Source organism: Myotis yumanensis, unplaced genomic scaffold, assembly GCF_028538775.1.
Source record: "Myotis yumanensis isolate MYYU_CA2020_CCGP unplaced genomic scaffold, mMyoYum1.0.hap1 SCAF_13, whole genome shotgun sequence".
In the NCBI taxonomy this organism is placed as follows: Eukaryota; Metazoa; Chordata; class Mammalia; order Chiroptera; family Vespertilionidae; genus Myotis; species Myotis yumanensis.
Genome location: NW_027223764.1, coordinates 39,899,367 through 39,920,479, shown reverse-complemented (window position 1 = coordinate 39,920,479; position 21,113 = coordinate 39,899,367). Strand labels below are relative to the sequence as shown.

Sequence of the window (21,113 nt, the reverse complement as noted above, 5' to 3'; positions counted from 1 at the left end):
AAAATACTGCATTTTAACAGTAAAAGCTTAAAAAGAACCAGAAGTAATGATGAGGTAATACTGATCTGCTATCAGTTTTTACAACTTGAATACATATATATATTACATTTCTCTAGTTTTTTTTCTTTTCCATTACTGCTCCTGTTTCTGAATAATGTATTTTTTCTTTCCCAAGGCAATGTCCTTTACTTAATGTTTTCTTTGCCTTTTTGTGCCTCCCAGAACTAAATGTTTCTTTTCTTTTTTTTTTTTTTCCTTGAAGAGGAATATTGTGAACTGATATGGGCAGTGTTATTTTTCTCAAAAAAAAAATTTATTTTTTACAACGAGTCTTTTTTAAAAAAATATATTTTATTGATTTTTTACAGAGAGGAAGGGAGAGGGAGAGAGAGTTAGAAACATTGATGAGAGAGAAACATCGACCAGCTGCCTCCTGCACACTCCCCATTGGGGATGTGCCCCCAACCAAGGTACATGCCCTTGACAGGAATCGAACTTGGGACCCTTCAGTCCACAGGCTGACGCTGACACTCTATCCACTGAGCCAAACCGGTTAGGGCTCAAAATATTTATATGAACATTTTGAAGCATAAAGTTGAAAGAGCAGCACAATGACCAACAGTTAAAATTTTGCCACATATTTTTATCTGTATTATTTGTATTTTTTAAATATTTTTTTAATTGATTTCACAGAGGAAGGGAGAGGGAGAGAGAGAGAAACATCAGTGATGAGAGAGAATCATTGATCGGCTGCCTCCTGCAGGGGATTGAGTCTGCAAGCATGTGCCCTTGGCTGGAATCGAACCTGGGATACTTCAGTCTGCAGGCTGACGTTCTATCCACTGAGCCAGACTGGATAGGGCTATATTTTTTAAAAAACAGATTCCTTATTTCTGAATTACACTCAGCTGTAATTACATGCTATTAATAAACTTTTCCAACAATCTTAGCATCATACCCTCATAATTCCATCTTGTAGCACTTATTTATCTAAGGACTCAGTTATTTTTTAATGGGCATGCTTGGCAAGTTTTTCTTTTTTCTGTCCTCTTCCTTATATATCCATACTCAATCCTAAATTGAATTTAATATTCACTTATCCCTCCCTTTTTTAACTGTGTTACTTGACTTTGAATGGCAAACCTAGATCAGTGATTAAAACTTAATAGAGTTAGCATACTATCTGGTAATAGTAAATAATATTAGCTGTTGGGTTTAATATAAACTCTGTTTTCTCACACAGGACATCATTGAGGCAATCTTTCTAGTGACTTTTTTTCTGGGTTCATTAATTCCCCTTTCATTCTTGCTTATCATTGACTTTCTTTTTAAGCCATATTGTTTTCAAGCATTTAACCAGAATTTGACCTGGATGTGAAATGTCTCAATGTACCATTGATTTGACTTTCTAGCATACTAGGAGGAAATTATTGAAGCTATTCATTTTGATGAGACATTTGGAAAAAATAGTAATGTTTAATAATTGTACAAAGAAGTTACCAGTTTTATGTATTTGGTGGTAGAAAAGCCTCTGTTAAATATTATCCCCATGGCATATAACTTGTTAGTGCTTCTTTCCTTTCCTTTTTTTGAGTAAGGAAAGGTTTATTGATCTAGAAGGCCTAGCTAGAGAGGATGGGAGAACTAATTCTCAAATCCACCTTAAGAGAATCAGGAGTTTAGGCATATTTTATTGTCAAGGAGGGGTGAGGCAAAGGGTGTGTGCTTAGACAGGTAGGCAACAAAGCAGATCCAAGGAACAGCTCGAAATTTAAAAATCCCTTTGTTCTTGGCCTACTCCCACACACCCCCACCCTCTTAGTCTGGTTCTAGAGTCCTTATTTTGTGCATATTTCCTCAGCTCTTCCCTGAGGAAGGGGTTGCTCAAGTCTCAAGCAGAATTTCTTTAGTAATTCCCGTATCTATAGCAGGAGATTTAGCCTGAAGTCATTGGAGAGAGCAAGCATTTCACTCTTATAATTCCCCCCTTTTTGTTCATCCTTTAATTTGAGGGAAATAGGGCAACTGAGTCCAGGTTCAATTAACACTCCGGTGTGGGGTGAATTTCCCGCCAAAATATAAGATGGCGCGGGCAATTATTTAGGTTTCCCGCGCAAAATCAGGGATTTTTATGATACCTATTACCCCAATGGGTATGAAACGGTTCGCATACGCAGGTAGGTATCTTTGTGAACGGCAAACAAACAAATATTTGGTAATACGCAGTTACAATCGGCCCGAGTTTACACGTTTCCCGCACTCCACCGCAAATCTATATGAACCGAGTTAAGACGGCTCCCGCGGAGTACGCGCAATTCACGCGAGCCGACTTAACTCGTTTCCCCCACTCCAAGTGTTAAGAGGGAGGATTGGCTTGTAAAATGGAGTCAGATTTGTCACACATCCTGTTGCTCTTAATCTGACTGCTACAATCTCATGGGAAGTCATAGGGAGTAATATTTTTTAAATAATATATTTCTGAAATAGTTATACTGTCTCAAAATAGGTATCTCAATACTTTGATGGGACTAAAATTCTGAAAGTACCAAAATTATTTATCTTGAGTTATTACTATGTAGAAAAAAAGAGCTTAGGTTAGTTTTAAAAAGGGAAAACATCTGTTTTATACATTTCTTTAACTATTTTCTATAACAATCTATTTAATTTTTATTTTGAATAGACAATATATTCACATGGTTCACAAATCAAAGTAATATAAGTACACATTATGAAGTTTGCTCTTATTATTTAACTACCCTATTTCCCCCTCTACTCACTCCTCCTACAGGTAACTATGTTTATTAGTTTTAGTATATCTAAAGTTTCTTTATGTAGGTGTAGGCAAATATGAGTATATATTGTTATTCTTTCTTATGAAAAAAATAGCAAATCATGTACACTATCCCACATCTTGATTTTTTTCTGCTTCACTAATAATGCCCTTGAGATCTTTCCATATCACCATGTAAAAATTCTTCACTATTTTTTTGTAGAGCATAGTATTCCAATGTGTACATTAAATCCTTTTTTAGTGGATATTTAGAATATTTCTAGTCTTTTGTTATTATACACAGTGCTGCAGATATACATAAATACATACATTCTCTCACACACACATTTATAACCTGTCCTTTTAGGTTCTCCAGCTGGGCCTATCTAGACAAAAGATAGATTAACAAGAGAAACGAGAAAAAAAACAAGTTTATTAACACATGCTTTGCACTTACACAGGGGAGCACTCAGTAATGAGTGATTAGGGGTGTTAGAAGGTGGGCTTATATAGCATCTTAAAAAGAGAACAATAAATGTTTAGATAAGTAACAAAATAGAAAGGACTTTGAATTTCTGGGGTGGCAAATTGTGGGAAGGTAACTAATATGGGCTAGTTAGTAAAATTTATGTAGCTTTTGCTGGTGGCATCTCTAAGGGTCCAGAGTTGTCTCTGGTGATTAACTTCTGCCCTTTCTGGTAGAGAGGGAAAGGGGACACATTTACAAGTCTATGTTCCTGCTTTTAGGCAAATACCAGAACAGAGAGCTTTTCTTGTATTCTCAATGGCCTTCAGCTGAAAATAATCCTTATGCCAAAGTAGCATATTTTGGGGTGGCATACACTGCTACCCTTCAGCACTTAGGTATGTGTATCTGTAGGATAATTTCCTGGAGATGGAATTGCTAGGTTCAGAAAGAAAATAAAAATATTTTGTTAGGTATTGCCACCTTCCTCTCCTATCAAGGTTGTTCTATTTTTTACTCCCACTATCAAACTCCCACTATCAATATATGAGTGCCCTTTTCCCAAAAATTTTCTCCAAGATTTTGCCTTTTCCAGAATGTCATATAGTTGGAATAATACAGTATGTAGCCTTTTCCGATTAGTTTCTTTCACTTAGAAAATACACATTTAAGTTTACTCCATGTCTCTTCATGGCTTGATAACAACTCATTTCTTTTTAGTGCTGAGTAATATCCTATCATCTCGATGTACCAGTTTATCCATTCATGTACTGAAGGACGTTGTGGTTGCTTCCAAGTTTTGACAATTATGAATAAAGATGCTATAAATGCCCGTGGGAAGGTTTTTGTGTGGACATAAGTTTTCAACTCCTTTGGGTAAATACCAAGGAGCGCAATTGCTGGATCATTATGATAAGTGTGTGTTTAGTTTTGTAAGAAACTGCCAAACTGTTCTTCTAAAGTGGCAGTACCATTTGCATGCCCACCAGCAATGAGAGATCTATAGCTCTATATCCTTGCTAGCATTTGGAGGTGTCAGCTTTTTGAATTTTGGCCATGTTTATAGGTGTATAGTGGTATCTCATTTTAATTTACAAATTCCCTGATGACTTATGATATAGACCATCCTTTCATATGTTTAACTTGCCATCTACTTCTTTTTTGGGGGGTGTCTGGTCAGATTTTGGACTGTTTTTTAATTGGGTTCATTTTCTTATTGAGTTTAGAGTTTTTTCTTGTATTTTGGATAATAGTCCTTTATTAGATGTTTTTTGCAAATTTTTTTTCACAGTCTGTGCTTTTTTTCTCATTCTCTTGATAAATGTAAACTTTTATAATAAAAGGTTAAAAACCACATAGATAAGTACATAAATTAAAAGTGTGTGTCTTGCCTTGCTGACATGGCTCAGTGGTTGAGTGTCAACTTATAAATCAGGAAGGTACGGTTGGGGCATATGCCTGGGCTGCCAATCCCAGTAGAGGGTGTGCAGGAGGCAGCCGATGGATGATTCTCTCTCATCATTGATGTTTCTCTCTTTCCCCCTCCCTTCCTCTCTGAACTCAATAAAAATACATTTTTAAAAATTGTCTGGCTCTATGAATTCTAAGTGAACATATTATTTCCCTGTTTATGTTATCAGTCTTTTTACTGCTTTCAGTTTGTTTTGCTATATAATAAATTGAATTTTCTCAGATGGGTACATGGAATCTCTTCCTCTTTCCCTAACTCAGGACTTTAAGTGTCTTCCAAAATTCTTCCCGGTATCTTTCAAGGCTTTAATAATTCCCATGTCCCTTTTGTATATCTTTTATCTTAGCACTTAGTCACAACCCTTTATCCCACCTGTTATTCTATACATTGTAAACTCTTTGAGAGCTAGAATTCTTGTTTTATTTGTCTTTGTGTGTCTAGAGTTTAGAGCACAAGAAGTATTTATACGCTATTACTATTTAGTATGAATGATTGTTTCTTGGATTTTAAGTGCCTTTGATTTTATAGCCATTGCTCTCTAATTTAGGTATTCTTTGTTTATTATTGTTTAGCCAACCAATCATTCATTCCTCTTATCATCCTAACATTTTCTGCTTTTCACTAGTTACCCTTGAAGATTGTTTTGGAGAAACATTGACTTATTTCTGGGGCCTCTGTGAGAGAGTAGAGATCTCTTCTGTGTTTTCTTTCTTTCATCATAATTAAAACTTATGGGACTGTTTTGATGTAAACAAATGATGCCGTACTTCTAAGTTTGTTTTCTTAATTTTTGGGGGGACAATATGTTATATCTTGTTTTCCTTTTTTGTATGTTTCTGCAATATAATTTTATGAAAACGTGCATACAAAGAGTGAGAGATTAGTATAATGAATTGCCACATACTGTTCACAGCTTCTTGTAATTAACTCATAGTACTTTAAGGTAAGTACTTAAAATATTGTTAGAGGTGTACAGATTCCTAGAGGCTATTTAGGGCTAACCTCCCACCCCAAAATACAGGATAGTAATTCAGATACAATTTTAATTTCTCTATACATAGGGATTTAAACCTCCTTGATGTGATCTGTTTCATTATTGAACAGTTGTATTTATATACAGAGCTAAAATATGCTTCTGAAGAAACCCTGTTTGATTCATTTTAACTACTTCAACACGAGGCTTCCAGTTTATTAAAGACAAATATATAGCTTTCTTATTAAGCTAAAAGAATTAATTTTAAGTGGCATCATAAAATAATTCGTGGTGGACCCTGGCCTGTGTGTCTCAATGGATAGAGCATCGCCCTTCGCATCTAGGGGTAGAGGGTTCGATTCCCAGTCAAGGGCACATACCTGGGTTGCAGGTTCTTCCCAGGCCCTGGTTGCGGGGGGCGGGGGGCAGGCAACCAATCTGTGTGTTTCTTTTTCTCCTTTCCCTCTCTTCCAGTCTCTAAAAATAAATGGAAAAAATATCCTCAAGTGAGGATTAACAAAACAAACAAAAACTTGTGGTACTAGTAATCTGATAAGACATTGCACGTTTTAGGACTAAGGAAACAATTTCACTTTCTTGACTGATTTGTCAGTGGTTACTGATAGTCTTATGAAGGGCCAGTATTTAGAATTAATTCTTAGTTTAAAACTTGAGCATGTTTTAACCACATATAGAGTTTTTATGTCTTTGATGTTAAAATGGCAGTCGATAAACTGAAACCCGTTTGTTGTGGTCACATTGCCTTTCAATTCTCTCCTCAGCATAACCAGTAGATGCTTCATTTATGAGTTCTGTAAAAACTTTGTTTCCTATCAGAAATTGCCAATTCAGATTATTTCATTAAATTCAGAATCACTCCATAGTGGTATCTATATGGTAATGTATGCGTCAGTTATTTTATTACTTAAAAAAAAACCAGCCCAGGTTATTTAAGTGATTCCCTTTTCAGCTGGACTCTCTTATATTGATAATGGCTTTGAATGAAGATCACTTTCTGAGAGAATCTTTATAAACCCTTAACATTTCCCCCAAATGTTCAAGTCACTTAATACAGGATGTCCCCCAAAAATATGTACACACTTTAACAGCTGGTAGCTCAATTTTGAAAATGAAATGTATTTTAATAAATACTGCCTATATAGTTATTCAAAATGTGTGTATACATTTTTTTGCAACACCCTATATTCTGAGTCAATCATGCACTATGATATATATGTATATTCCACAATGAAAACTTTGTATGGAACATATTTGCTAGATTTTTCAGAATAACTAAAGTTATACTTAGTCTGTATTTCAGCATTTCCTTAGCTTTTTTATGCAAGATGAAGATTATGTTTTATTTCCATTGATAGTTCTAAACTAGAATATGTTTTTCTCCTTGATTTCTGTAGAGCAGGTTGTTGCCCTGGATGCCCAAAATATTATAGCTGTTTCATGTGGAGAAGCTCATACATTAGCACTAAATGACAAGGGCCAGGTGTATGCTTGGGGTCTCGATTCTGATGGACAACTTGGCCTGCTAGGATCAGAGGAATGTATCAGAGTACCCAGGTAACAAAGGTGACCAAAAAGAGGTCTTTAATAATCTTTTATCATAAATTTATTATTAAATTTTCCTGTATACTTTGGGCATGTAAAAGTTGACACCTATTATATCTCCCCTTTGAATTCTGAAGTTTACTAGTTAGGTTCTTACCTTTAATTTGGGTGGAGTGCCCCGTTTTTATATACTTTTGTTTTCCCCCACATATCTTGACTAGCCCAGCTATTAACATAGTAAATATTAATTGGTTGCATGTTTCTCTATCTTGTTTTTTTAGTGTTTATTGTTTTTATTCAGTACAGAAGTTCCACATACAAAAAAGTTCCACATGCTTAGTGTAAAAATAATTCAGCTACTTTCCACTTTTTTATATAGCAGTGACCATAATTTAATTTATGTTAACCATTAAAGTCATCATAGAATTATTTTAAAATGAAAAATAAATAATGCTTCATCAATGTTGTAGCCTTAAAGATTTACATAAGGCATAATCATTGTCTTAATGTTAAAAATTGTAAGGACATATCTGGATAAAAATATAAAGATTTAAATAAAAACATCTAATTTATTTTAGATAAATAAATAATACATGAAGTCATGCTTAGTTTTTAAAATTATATGGTTTTTTTGCCTCCTTAAATTCTTGCTCTTTTTTCCTAATAGTTATAGGGATAAAAGAGAAATCTCCAGTGAACCAAGGAATTAAGCTAATTTTAGGTAGCACTTTTTAAGCACACATTTAGATATTTTGTATTTAATTTAAAATTGATGTTGATCTTGGTTTAAGAGATATGAAGTAATACTTGGATAAGAAAATGGAGCACAAGAACTATTAATATATATCAGAACAGGAACTCTCATCTTTGTTAGAAATGAGTTTTTTGTTGTTGATCTTTTTATATTAGGGAAAGGTAGCTCCTTTAATAAGCCTGTAACCTTCCCTGTGTTGTAACAAATTAAAAGTTTTTTTATCTTTGTTCTGACATTTTATATTTGTTGTAGTAATAAACTGTTGAGATACATCACAATCACCTATTTTTTTTTATTGAACCTGTAACTAAATTTCACAGACCTCGACAAATTTCTTCCCCCTTGTTTCTTTTGCGATAACAATTAAATACTTGGAGCGGTGAAACAAATAAGTATTCCCATTATGCTTTTAATGTCTCTTAATGATGGTTCTGTTGGGGAAAAAAACTTTTTTTTTTTTAACTAAGTAAATTAAATTCTTTTAGTCATTTCAAATTTGATTTCTTTCAGAAAATGGTATTTTGCAACCAGTGGTCTTTGGCTAGATAATACAAAGCATTCATAGAAACATAGTGACCACATGTTTGTCATATTCTCTGTTTTTATTTTCTCCCAAAAGTAATTGTTGTAGAATGGGATTTTTAATTTAAGATTTAAAAAATTTTGTGGTTTTAGGATTGAAAAGAGACATACATGTTAGATTTTCTAAGTTAATATTCTCAACCATGATTCATGGCAGAGCTTTCTAGTTTTCCCTCATTTTTACTCCACTGGTGTCTTAATTCTCACTGCTTACATTTTTGTTTCTATTCACTTCTGACATATGAGATTTCAGTCAGTAATCTGTAGAACAGCGGTTCTCAACCTTTGGGTCGCGACCCTTTCACAGGGGTCGCCTAAGACCATCGGAAAACACATATATAATTACATATTGTTTTTGTGATTAATCACTATGCTTTAATTATGTTCAATTTGTAACAATGAAAATACATCCTGCATATCAGATATTTACATTACAATTCATAACAGTAGCAAAATTATAGTTATGAAGTAGCAACGAAAATAATTTTATGGTTGGGGGTCACCACAGCATGAGGAACTGTATTAAAGGGTCGCGGCATTAGGAAGGTTGAGAACCACTGCTGTAGATGATTAGTAAATGGGAAAGAAAGGTAACTGTAAAGAGAGAATTTTATTGTATGTCTATTTATTTGAAGGTCGCTCAGTAATAAATTATGTGTTTGTGACTTTACTATTTTATGAGCCCAGATGGGGACCTGAAAGAGATCTTAACTTGAGGCCTTTGCTTTAAAATTCTGTTTTTGTATTTGTTAAATATCTATATTAACATTAAGCTGTGTTGTCATTTTTCCTGTTCAAGCTCATCCGTTTTTTTGTAGACTGGTCTGTCTGGTTTATTGTGACATAAACATTGTTTTTACTATATTTCCAAGTTTTAAAGGTCAATTTAATATTTCAGTAAAAATATACTTTTATGAAAGACTGCCAATACTTTTTTCTTTTTAAGTTTCAGTACCATATCACTTTTTAGATGCAAGGCTTTGTCTAGATTCTTAGAGACGTCAGCCAGCTTTGTAAATTTCACATACATTTTGAATAAAATGTATCGAAGACAGGAGGAAACTCAAATATATACAAATAGATTTTTTAAAATTACTGTTTATGATTTTCATAACAGTGATCAGAAATGTGAGGATTCACATTCGACTGTACTTTCTTGAGAACAAAATCCATGTTTATGCTAAAAGATGAGTACGTAAATTAAATGATACTTTAAAGAATGTAAAACTAATAATTGGAAATTTGAAATTCTTACTACTTTGATAATCTTTTTCTACTTCTAATTTTGTTATGTTTTGAAATAATCCATTCTTGAAAAAGACTGAAATTATCAATATCAGTGGTCTCTGTAGACCTGAATTTTTGGCTAGTTATTTCTTTTTATGTAGAATATAAGTTATACTTTTATTTTTAAAAAGTTAAGTCCGATTTTACTATCTTTAGTTTAATGTAACTGGAAATACATCCTTTCCCATGCAAACTTTAGAAAAATAATTGTATTAAATTTGTAGCTTATTTTTTAAAGTTCTATTTATCAGACATAGGTGTGATATGATCCTTGTGAGAACAGCTGTTTTTGGACTGTAGAAATCCAACAGCTTGATCAGAATTCATTTTCTTCATTTCATTCAGGTTTAAATATATGTTAAAATAGTTTTAATACTAAAGTCTCAAAGACTTTATAAACTTACTCTTTAACAGTGTATTCATTACATACTTTTTGTAAGGCACTGGGGTAGATGCCAGGGATTGTGTGGGTATAAGACACATAATCTGCCTTCAGAGAGTTTGTTGTTTAACAGTACACTGGTAATAAATGAATAAGTATGTCAGTAATTAATAGTGATAAATGCTGCGAAGAAAAAGACACAGGGTACTATAAGAATGTAGTTTTTGACGTGTTTTACTTGGTTTGCAAATTGGACTTGATTAATTCCTGTTTTTGCATTGCCAATGTTTGATTTTGGTAATTGCAGAAAAATGAGCATTTTGCTACCTTTTTAAAATCTGAGGGTACATTAGATCCTTCTAACTTGTTGGATTCTGCTAAATTATAGCAACGTAACTTTCAGGTTTTATATTTAAGACATAAATCCACTAAATAAAAATATTTTTAATATAATAATATGGGATTAGAGTAACTCATCTTTCTCCTGCTCAAAATTTGATTTGCTGAAGCTGCCTCCCGAAAATCATGTGTATCGACTCTCTGGTCAGAACTTGCTCCGGACTTTCATTTGGTCGAATCAGGTCAGGTGGCAGTATCAGGTAAAGGGAAATAAGAAACGTATGCTTCCTTCCCACTTTTTTTCTTGAAAACACTCATTCAGTAAAAATAATAGAATGATCAGGTAAAGGGAACTGCTTAAGAAAAACCTGGGATGTTTGATGCAGTTACTTGATTTTTGTATTGTTTGAGAAATCATATTGCAGTTAAGGAAAAATCAGAAATGGTAGGAAAAAAGAAACTACAAAAATATAAGGAAAAAACGCAAGACAGCGGAAATATGACCGAACATGTCAGTGATAATAAGTGTGTATTGATTAAATTTTCCTGGTAAGGAATTAAGTTGAATGTCACTGATTTAGCTGCAAAGCAAAGGGACCAAAAGGAATTGATTTCAAATTTGTGAATTGGTAGCAATTCACATAATAGGAATGTTATTTGTTCTTAACCTGATAGAAGAGAACATATATTAAACTAGGCCAGACATCAATTTTGGACAAATTAGATCATGTACATTTGTTTTACAAATATATTACAAGTTTTATGTGTTAAGCTTTTTAAAATTTTTTTTAAAATTTTGATGATATAAGAAATTGTAAAAGCACTCTGAGGGATATTTGAGGTATGCACATAGTTTGCTAAATGTTCTTTCGAAGTATTTTCTCATCACGCTTTTAATTTTCTTTATGTCTATATTTTGTGTACTGACTTTAGCATAAATTTTTGGTAAATTGGGCATGTGTAAAAAATAATGAACTGCTAGGTTGGTAGTAAACAACTTGTGTATAGTAGGTGGTCAAGAAATAGCATATATGAATAGTATTTAGGATCAATTTAATAAATGGAATTAGCTGATCCTGATCTCTCTTCTTCTTTTCTAGAAATATTAAATGTTTATCAGATATCCAGATAGTACAAGTTGCTTGTGGTTATTATCATTCACTTGCACTTTCTAAAGGTAAGCATTGTTTTTATTTTATTTTCCTTTTTCAGTTTTGTTACTTGATACTTTAATTGAGCAGAAAGTCCTCCAACTTTGTTCTTTCTTAAAATTGCCTGATTCTTGATTCTTTTCCATAAACGTTTTAGAATTAGCTTGACAGTTTCCACAGATGCACAAACTATTGGGATTTTGATTGGGATTGCATTGTCTCTATAAGTCAGTTTGAGGAAAGTCTTTACACAATGTCTTTTAGTTCCTGAACATGCTGTGTACCTCCATCACTTTAATCTTTTAACTTTTCTCAGTAGTATTTTTTTGTTTTCTCTAGAGAAGACTTAGGCTCCTTTTATTAGACTTTTCCATAGGTATTTGATATTTTTTGTTGTTGCATGGTGTCATTGTCAGATTATATATTGCTAGTATATAGCCATGAATGACATTTATTTTTGTGTCTAATTGTTTCTTTAGTTTGTTAAATGCTATTCCTTCATAGCTGGGGAAAATTATAACTTGCCTAATCTCATTTGATTTCACACATAAACTTTTTATAAATAAAAACAGAGGCCAAGATTCCTATTAGCTTTGTTTGATTTCCTTTCTTATTAGTTTAATTTTTTCATATGCCAGCTAAGGATTGTAACTTGGGTTAGTTAAGAAACTGCCATATGTTCATTTTTACCATTAAAAATAAGTTCCAGTAGCTTCATTATTAATATTATGTTATTTTAATTTATTAAATGTCTGGTGAGGCCTACTATGAACGAAGCACTATGATAGAGCTGTAGGAAAATATAGATTAAGTTAACACATTATGGATGGATCACGAGAATTCTCACTTCATATTACACAGTGTTTTACAAAGTATCATACTTTAAAAAGATATTAGCTTGTAAGAACATGTAATAAATAACTTCAAAATGCAATGGGTATTTAATTTTAAAGCGTGCCTTTAACATTTATGTAAAACGTTTTTTGTACTCGTTCAATAGAAACTTATCTGGCCAGTGGATAAAGCTAGCAATAAAACTACTGGTCTGCAATACGTTAAGAGACTTATCTTAAGATAAGTTAAGTTTTAAGGAACATACCATCTAGTGGAAGAGACAGATATACAAATAAATAGCTATAAATTAAGGGGAAAAAAAAAATATATATATATATATATGTATACACATACACACACTAGAAGTCCGGTGCATGGATTTGTGCACCAGTGGGGTCCTTCGGCCTGGTCTGCGGGGATCGGGCCAAAACCAGCTCTCCAACATCCCCCGAGGGGTCCTGGATTGCAGGAGGGTGGTTCTCGGGTGATGCACCCCAAAATCAGGCTTCCTCCTCTCCTAATGCATCACTCGAGAACCACAGCTGCCAAGTCACCGCAGCTCGGTAGCTCCTGCATTGAGCATCTGCTCCCTGGTGGTCAGTGCGCGTCATAGCTACTGGTCGGAGTGTCTGCCCCCTGGTGGTCAGTGTGCATCATAGCTACCATTCGGAGTGTCTGTCCCCTGGTGGTCATTGCGCATCATAGCTACCGGTTGGATGGTCACTTAGGCTTTTATATATATAAATGCTACTTTGGACAAGGTAAAAGTAAAATGCAAGAGGAATGAAGAAAAAGTGTAGTTAGTTCCAGTCAGTAGAATTAGTAGCAGTAATGAGGGGATATGTATTTGATGCAAGTCTTGAAAGATGAGAAGAATTTATTCAGAATTGGAGAAATGGTTAGAAACAGCTAGGGGAAATGTTGAGGATTGGCTAAGGTGATAGTATTAGTAAAGGCATAAAATCAGGGAACTATTTTGTTTATTTGAGTATTGACATGTAGTTTTATGTGGGTATTGTGAGAACATGGGAGACATGCTCATACTTCAGTTGAAACTGAAGTAAAAACAAATCTATTACAAAGGGCCTTAAATCCCATAGTAAGGAATTTAGACTTTTATAAGTAGTTGGGAAACTGGCATCCCTATATTCTTTATTGTTACTTTGTCAACTTCTCTTTTAATATTTTGGTAGGTAGATCCATAATAAATTTAAACCCAGAGGTTTTACTGTTGAGGGCAGTTTTCTATTTTGACGCATAGGTAGGTAATCTTTTGCCTTGTTCAGGTTTAATCTTAGTACAGTGTCTTATTTACTGAGTGAATCTTTCTGTCTTTCCTTTTGACCACTTAGTATGAACTAGACACTCTAGCAGTGGTTCTCAACCTTCCTAATGCCGCGTCCCTTTAATACAGTTCCTCATGTTGTGGTGACCCCCAACCATAAAATTATTTTCATTGCTACTTCATAACTGTAATTTTGCTACTGTTATGAATTGTAATGTAAATATCTGGTACGCAGGATGTATTTTCATTGTTCGCGACCCACAGGTTGAGAACCGCTGCTAGAGTGTGCAACATTCAGTGATAAGCAGTACACTTCTAGCCCTTAGGATACAGTCACACAAATAACACTGTGATTACATAGTATGAAAAAAGACTGTAAAGAAAAAATCTTTAGGATATTTAGAACATGTAATAGAGCAGTGGTTCTCAACCTATGGATCGCGACCCCTTTGGCGGTCGAATGACCCTTTCACAGGGGTCGCCCAAGACCATCCTGCATATCAGATATTTACATGACGATTCATAACAGTAGCAACATTACAGTTATGAAGTAGCAACGAAAATAATGTTATGGTTGGGTCACAACATGAGAGACTGTATTTAAAGGGCCAGAAGGTTGAGAACCACTGTGAGGGACTGAACTTAATCTGAGAGATCAGAGAGAGCTTCCCGCTGGGGGAGAGTGGAAATGAATTAGACAAAGATGAAGGGGAAATTTAGGCGAAAGGAACAGCAAGTGCGAAAAATCGGCATTTTTCAGGTGAGCAACAGTATCAAATCTGCATTTTTATATTTCTATAAATATGTACAAATGCCTGCTAGTATGTGCATAGATTATTTCTGGAAGTACTTATCAGTAATTGGTAAAGAGTAGTTATCTCTTGGGAGAGCAACCAAAGGTCTAATTTTAGAGGGAGACTTACTTTAAGCGCGTACTATTTTATAGTATGAGTTTTTAAAAATCAGTTGTTAGTGAATCAGTTATTAGTTTAATGTATTTCATTTATTTAATAAAAATAAATAAAAAATATGTTTAAAGTTGCAAAAGAGAATGGCAGTGTGGGGACAAAAGTGACAAGCAGACCGAACTATTATAGGAACCAGTTGAGATGGTGGGGAGTGGATCTATTTGATGAATGCTACTAGCATATTATTGATAGCTGAAACCTTGAGCTTGGATGAGTGCCTCTTGGGAGAAATCATAGAATAAAAGTAAAACCTGAGGAATATTAAAAAGAGATGGTCCTTTCCTGAGGAGAATAAAGTTACTTGACTTATCATTCATCACTAAAGTCAGTCAACTTAAAGTATACTAAATATAGAATGTTCTTCTAGGTAATATTATGTTTCCATATAAGAAATAAACTTAAGAGGAATATGTGTTTCCATCTGATAAGAGGAAGAATATCTCAAAATAACTGATGATCTTCAAATGAAACTGTGTGTGAGAGAAATCGTTAATTTTATGATTTTTGTTTTACAGCAAGTGAAGTTTTCTCTTGGGGACAGAATAAATATGGCCAATTGGGTTTAGGCACTGACTGTAAAAAGCAAGCTTCACCACAACTGATTAAGTCTTTGATTGGAATCCCTTTCATGCAAGTTGCAGCAGGAGGAGCCCATAGTTTTGTACTCACCCTTTCTGGAGCTATCTTTGGATGGGGACGCAACAAATTTGGTCAATTAGGTCTTAATGATGAAAATGGTAGGTTCTCATTACTATAAATGTGCTTTTAAGAAGAGATGATCTTTTGAAATGGATCAATGATTCTTAGTGTCAAAGAGAAATGTACTGAAATTTTAAAATTTCATTTGATGATAATTTGGGGGATGGTGGGAGGCCAAAAAAACAACATTTTATCATAAAATAAACTATAGAAATTATAACTGCACAAAAATTCTTTGCTGTTGGATGTTCATTAAAAGAGAATTGAAAAAAATTACTTCAAATTCGTAGCCACATTATAGGCCAGCATTGGTGAAAAGAAGCAATACAATTATTTTGTAAAGTAACAAAGCATTAATCTTTGAAATTTTCAAGGCATTAGTAAAATAATCTGGATTAATCTTTAGTTTGTGCTTCACTTTTAACATTAATGCTAGAGTCTTGAAAATAAACATTTTGAATTTAAAAAATTATAACTACTTGAAACAAATTGGTATCTTGGAATTGATTTTTCTTAACTACATTAGGTCAAATGCCAGTACTTGAAATACAGAAACTAAGTTCATAAAGTTCAACATAATTGTAATAACAAAAGTGAGTTGTTGGTCTAGTAGTAACTGGTAATGATAACCAAATAATACTCTCAAAAATAATTTTAAAAAATTTTTTTTCTGCATAAGAAAAATAGGGTAGGGCATTATATCTCTTCTTCTTGAAAATAGCAGAAAGTATAATTTTCAAATATCCTATGAGTTTAATTACCAGAAGGTGAATATAAAGTATGTGTATGGATTAGAAGCAGTCAGATAGCTTTCTAATTCCTTGGTTGCTGATTTGTGTTTAAGCAGTTCACTTAAATTACTCTTTTTAAATCCCTGCTTCATCACAGTAGAATAGAAAGGTCTGGGGACCCAACTTAGTAGGCTTGTATTGCAAAAATCATTGAATCGTGGTTGAAATTATTTAGTCATCACTGTCCACTGAGCTTGGGAAGCTTTAGAGGAAACACTGTAGAAGAGTTTTAATTAAATATTGTTAATATCTCTTGTTGGAATTTTCAGATAGGTATGTTCCTAATTTACTAAAGTCACTAAGAACTCAGAAAATAGTTTATATTTGTTGTGGAGAAGATCATACTGCTGCACTAACCAAGGTATTGTACTCCTATAAAACTTCTTTTATAACTCATAAAAGTTATTTCATAATTAGTAAATGTTTTCCTAATATGTACATTAAAATGAGTGTTATCAATATCTAAAAAAATTTATCTTGGAAAAGGGACCTAGATTTTTATTCTCAAAAACAGTTTACCTTAATTTCCAAACGTGTCCTATGTTATGAAATGTGAATTATTATCTGTTAAATGATGATAATATATATTGTTCAGTTATTCAGCTTTGTGTGAAATACTGCTTAAATAATATTTTGAATAAAAGAATTCCTTTTAAGTTTGTCAGGCTTGCCATGCTGTGTATATCTATCCCACTCATGCATAGTTCTGCCTAACTTTAATTTAGCTCCCTTTTGGCTTATAAATATAACAAGTAAGAAAGCAATATCATTCAAAATAGCATGAAAAAACAATAAAATACTTAGGAACAAATTTAACCGAGGTGAAAGACTTGTACACTGAAAACTACATAAGACATCAATGAAAGAAATTGAAGAAGATACAAATAAATGGAAAGATATCCCATGTTCTTGGATTGGAAGAAGTAATATTCTTAATATCTACCCTACTCAAAGTGATCTACAGATTCAGTGCAATCCCTATCATAAATCCTATGGCATTTTTTTGCAGAAACAGAACAAATAATTTAAGACTTTGTATGGAATCACTAGTGACCCAGAATAATCAAAACAATCTTGATGAAGAAAAGGCTAGAGATATCACATTTCCTAGTTTCAAATTAAATAAAAGTAGTAATTAAAACAACTGTACGGACATAAAAACAGACACATAGACCAATCAAAAAGGATAGCCCAGCAATAAACCCACACATATATGGTCAACTAATCATTGACAAGGCTCCAAGAGCACAGTGGCAAAAGATAGTCTTTAATAAATGGTGTTTGCAAAACGATATCTACATGTAAGAGACAAAATTGGATCCCTGTCTTGCGCCACTCATAGAATTTCAAAATAGAAGGACTTAAATGTGAGGCCTAAAACTGAAAAACTCCTGGAAGAAAACATGGGGGGAATCTCTCACACATTAGTCTTGGTACGACACCGAAAGTGCAGGCATCAAAAGCAAAAATAAAAACAAATGGGACTACATCAACCAAAACAAACCTTCGCTGCAAAGGAAATGAAAAGGCAACCTATGAAATGGGGGAAAATATTTGTAAATCTGATGATTAATATTAAATATAGTAGTATATAAGGAACACATAAAACTCAATAGCTTAAAATAATCTAATTTAAAAATGGAGAACGACCTGAATAGACATATTCCCAAAGAAGAACACAAATGGCCAATAGGTACAGGCAAAGGTGCTCAGTGTTAACATCACAGTCATCAGGGGGATGTAAATTAAAATCACAATGAGCTATCACCTCACATTTTTTAGGATGGCTATAATCAAAAATCCCCACAAAGGGCAAGGATTGGGGAGGATGTAAAGAAAGGAGAACCCTTGTATATTGTTGGTTGGAAGGTGAATTACATAGCCATTATGGAAAACAGTATGTAGGTTCCTCAAAAAATTACAAATAGAACTGGATGAGCAAGCAATTCCACTTCTGGAATTATATCTGAAGAAAATGAAAACAGGATCTCAAAGAGATAACTGCACTCCCATGTTCATTACATTCAATATATTTATAAGTGGAATCTTAAAATAATTTAAATTAAGAGAAACAGTAGAATGGTGTTTGCCAGGAGATTGGGGGAAATGGGAAGATGTTGAACAAAGGATACAAACTTTCAGTTACAAGATGAGTAAGTTCTGAGGATCCAATGTACAACATGGTGACTCTAGTTAATAATACTATGTTATATAATTGAAATTTGCTAAGAATAGGTCTGAAGCATTCATACACACAGAAGTATGTGAGGTGATGTATTTGTTAATTAACTTAGTCATTTCACAATGTTTATAGATGTCAAACCCCATTATATACTTCATATTTTTTTGGAAATTAAGTCATATCTGAATAAAACTGGGAAAATATCAGTTACAAAAATTATAAATAAAAATTAACACTATTTCTATCCAGAAAAGTAAATTAATATTAATTTTATGTTGATAATAATATTGTAATATGTATTTTTACCTGTTAGAGGTTTAAGCCAGTGAAGATACATAAACATTTATAGGTGAAATGTTTGTTGACCATACTTTGCTTTAAATATATTTCTATTGATTTCAGAGAGAGAGAGAGAGGGAGAAAGAGATAGAAACATCAATAATGACAGAGAATTATTGATTAGCTACCTTCTGCACACCTCACACTGGGGATTGAGCCCACAACCTAGGCATGTACCCTGACCGGGAATCGAACCATGACCTCCTGATTCTTAGGTTGACGCTGAACCACTGAGCCATGCTGGTTGGACCCATAATTTGCTTTATTTTATTTTATTGTTAATCCTCACCTGAGGATATATTTTTCCATTGATTTTCAGAGAGAGGGAAAGAAAGAGAAACATCTATGTAAGAGAAACACATCGATTGGTTACCTCCTGCACGAGCCCTGACCAGGGCCCAGGCTGGGGAGAAGCCTGCAGCCAAGGTACGTGCCCTTGACTGGAATTGAACCCAGGACCCTTTGGTCCACAGGCCAGCGCTCTATCCATTGAGCCAAACCGGCTAGGGCCCATAATTTGCTTTAAAGCGCTCTACAAAAGTACTGTGGAATGGGCATCTGAGAAAAAGAAGTATCTAACTTTTGCCAGTTGTTGAAGCAGTGATGGTTATATATCGTTTCATGTTTATTTTTGTCTTTAATTTTGTGTATTTGAGATTTTTCATGACAAAAAGTTTTTTAAAAAATCAATTTTCTTATATAACAACATGTATAAACACTTAGATTGTTTTTTTTTAATTAATTAATTAATTTATTTATTTATTTTTATCTTCACCCGAGGACATTTTTTCCATTGATTTTTCAGAGTGGGAAGGAGGGAGGAGGTGGGGGAGAGAAAGAGAAATATCCACAGGCAAGAGACACATCATTTGGTTGCCTCCACACATTTGGGGCTGGGGATTAAACCCGAAACTGCGAGGTACATGTCCTTGACCAGGAATTGAACCATGGACCCTTCAGTCTGTGGGCTACGCTCTAACCACTGAGCAACTAGTCAGGGCAATACTTAGGTTATTAAATGTTAAAAAGGATAAATTATTATACATATATATATATATATATATATATGGCTACAATATGAAGAAAAACAATTGAAAAATATTAATTGTGCTTGTTTGTTAAGCTGCCATCACAGATCACTTTATGTATGTAACCTCTAATCCAGTTATAAATTTTATAATAATTTTTTTCTAATTTAATTTTTTTCATCATCATTTATCCCTCCTATATCCTCTTCCACCTCCACCCACCCCTTTTTAATAAAATTTTTAAGGATCATTTATATTGTGTGCTAGAAATAGCAATATTTGTGCACTCTGGTTATATATACTCTGTGTTAAAAGTATAACTTGTTTGAAAACAGGATGATACCATTTTAATGGTTTTGTGAAATTTTATAGGTGTGTACTTGGAATTCAACAAGAATATAATGACAGTGAAAGGCATTGCTAAAAGTAGCTATTAGTATCTCTTCAGAGATGACTTCACTTAAATGTAATATCAAGAACACAATTCAATACTTTAAAACTATGTGAAAATATATAGCCATGGATCTGGAACTCTGTTCATTTTAAGATATTTTACCTTAAAAAGTCAGGTATCATCTGTTAAATTGTGAAGATAATAAAAGTAAAAATTTGACTCCAGCCGAAACCGGTTTGGCTCAGTGGATAGAGCGTCGGCCTGTGGACTGAAAGGTCCCAGGTTCGATTCCGGTCAAGGGCATGTACCTGGATTGCGGGTACATCCCCGGTAGGAGATGTGCAGGAGGCAGCTGATCGATGTTTCTCTCTCATCGATGTTTCTAACTCTCTATCTCTCTCCCTTCCTCTCTGTAAAAAATCAATAAAATATAGATTTAAAAAAAAATGCTAAAAAAAAAAAAATTGACTCCATAGTTAAGATTAGTTTATTTTCCTGAAGATGATTTACTTTTATCAGACCTTCTAATGATAAAGGGTTTTGTCTTTTTTAGGAAGGTGGAGTGTTTACTTTCGGAGCTGGAGGGTATGGTCAGTTGGGTCATAATTCTACTAGTCATGAAATAAACCCGAGGAAAGTTTTTGAACTTATGGGAAGCATTGTCACTCAGATTGCTTGTGGAAGGTAAGCTATTGTATAATAGTATTTTGGTATCTCTAACATTATACAATTATTTAGCAAGTTTTTTAACAGTTCAGAGGTCTTTTATTTTTTTGACACCACTTATGCCATGAAATTCATAGGGTATAGGTTCCAGCTGGTCACGTTTTTTTCCATTGGTTCTTATAAAGTGTG

General features: G+C 33.6%; 1 protein-coding gene across 6 annotated transcripts in view; it reads left to right on the top strand.

The window, feature by feature from the left end:
• The window catches only part of HERC4 (HECT and RLD domain containing E3 ubiquitin protein ligase 4), a 104,257-nt gene that overhangs the window by 23,975 nt on the left and 59,169 nt on the right, over positions 1-21,113 (top strand). For all 6 annotated transcript variants that reach the window (XM_070432852.1, XM_070432850.1, XM_070432848.1 and 3 more), the window contains 5 exons: positions 7,096-7,255; positions 11,688-11,764; positions 15,341-15,562; positions 16,585-16,676; positions 20,812-20,942. In XM_070432852.1, coding sequence (XP_070288953.1) covers positions 7,096-7,255; positions 11,688-11,764; positions 15,341-15,562; positions 16,585-16,676; positions 20,812-20,942 — 682 coding nt within the window. The remainder of the gene's footprint in view (positions 1-7,095; positions 7,256-11,687; positions 11,765-15,340; positions 15,563-16,584; positions 16,677-20,811; positions 20,943-21,113) is intronic.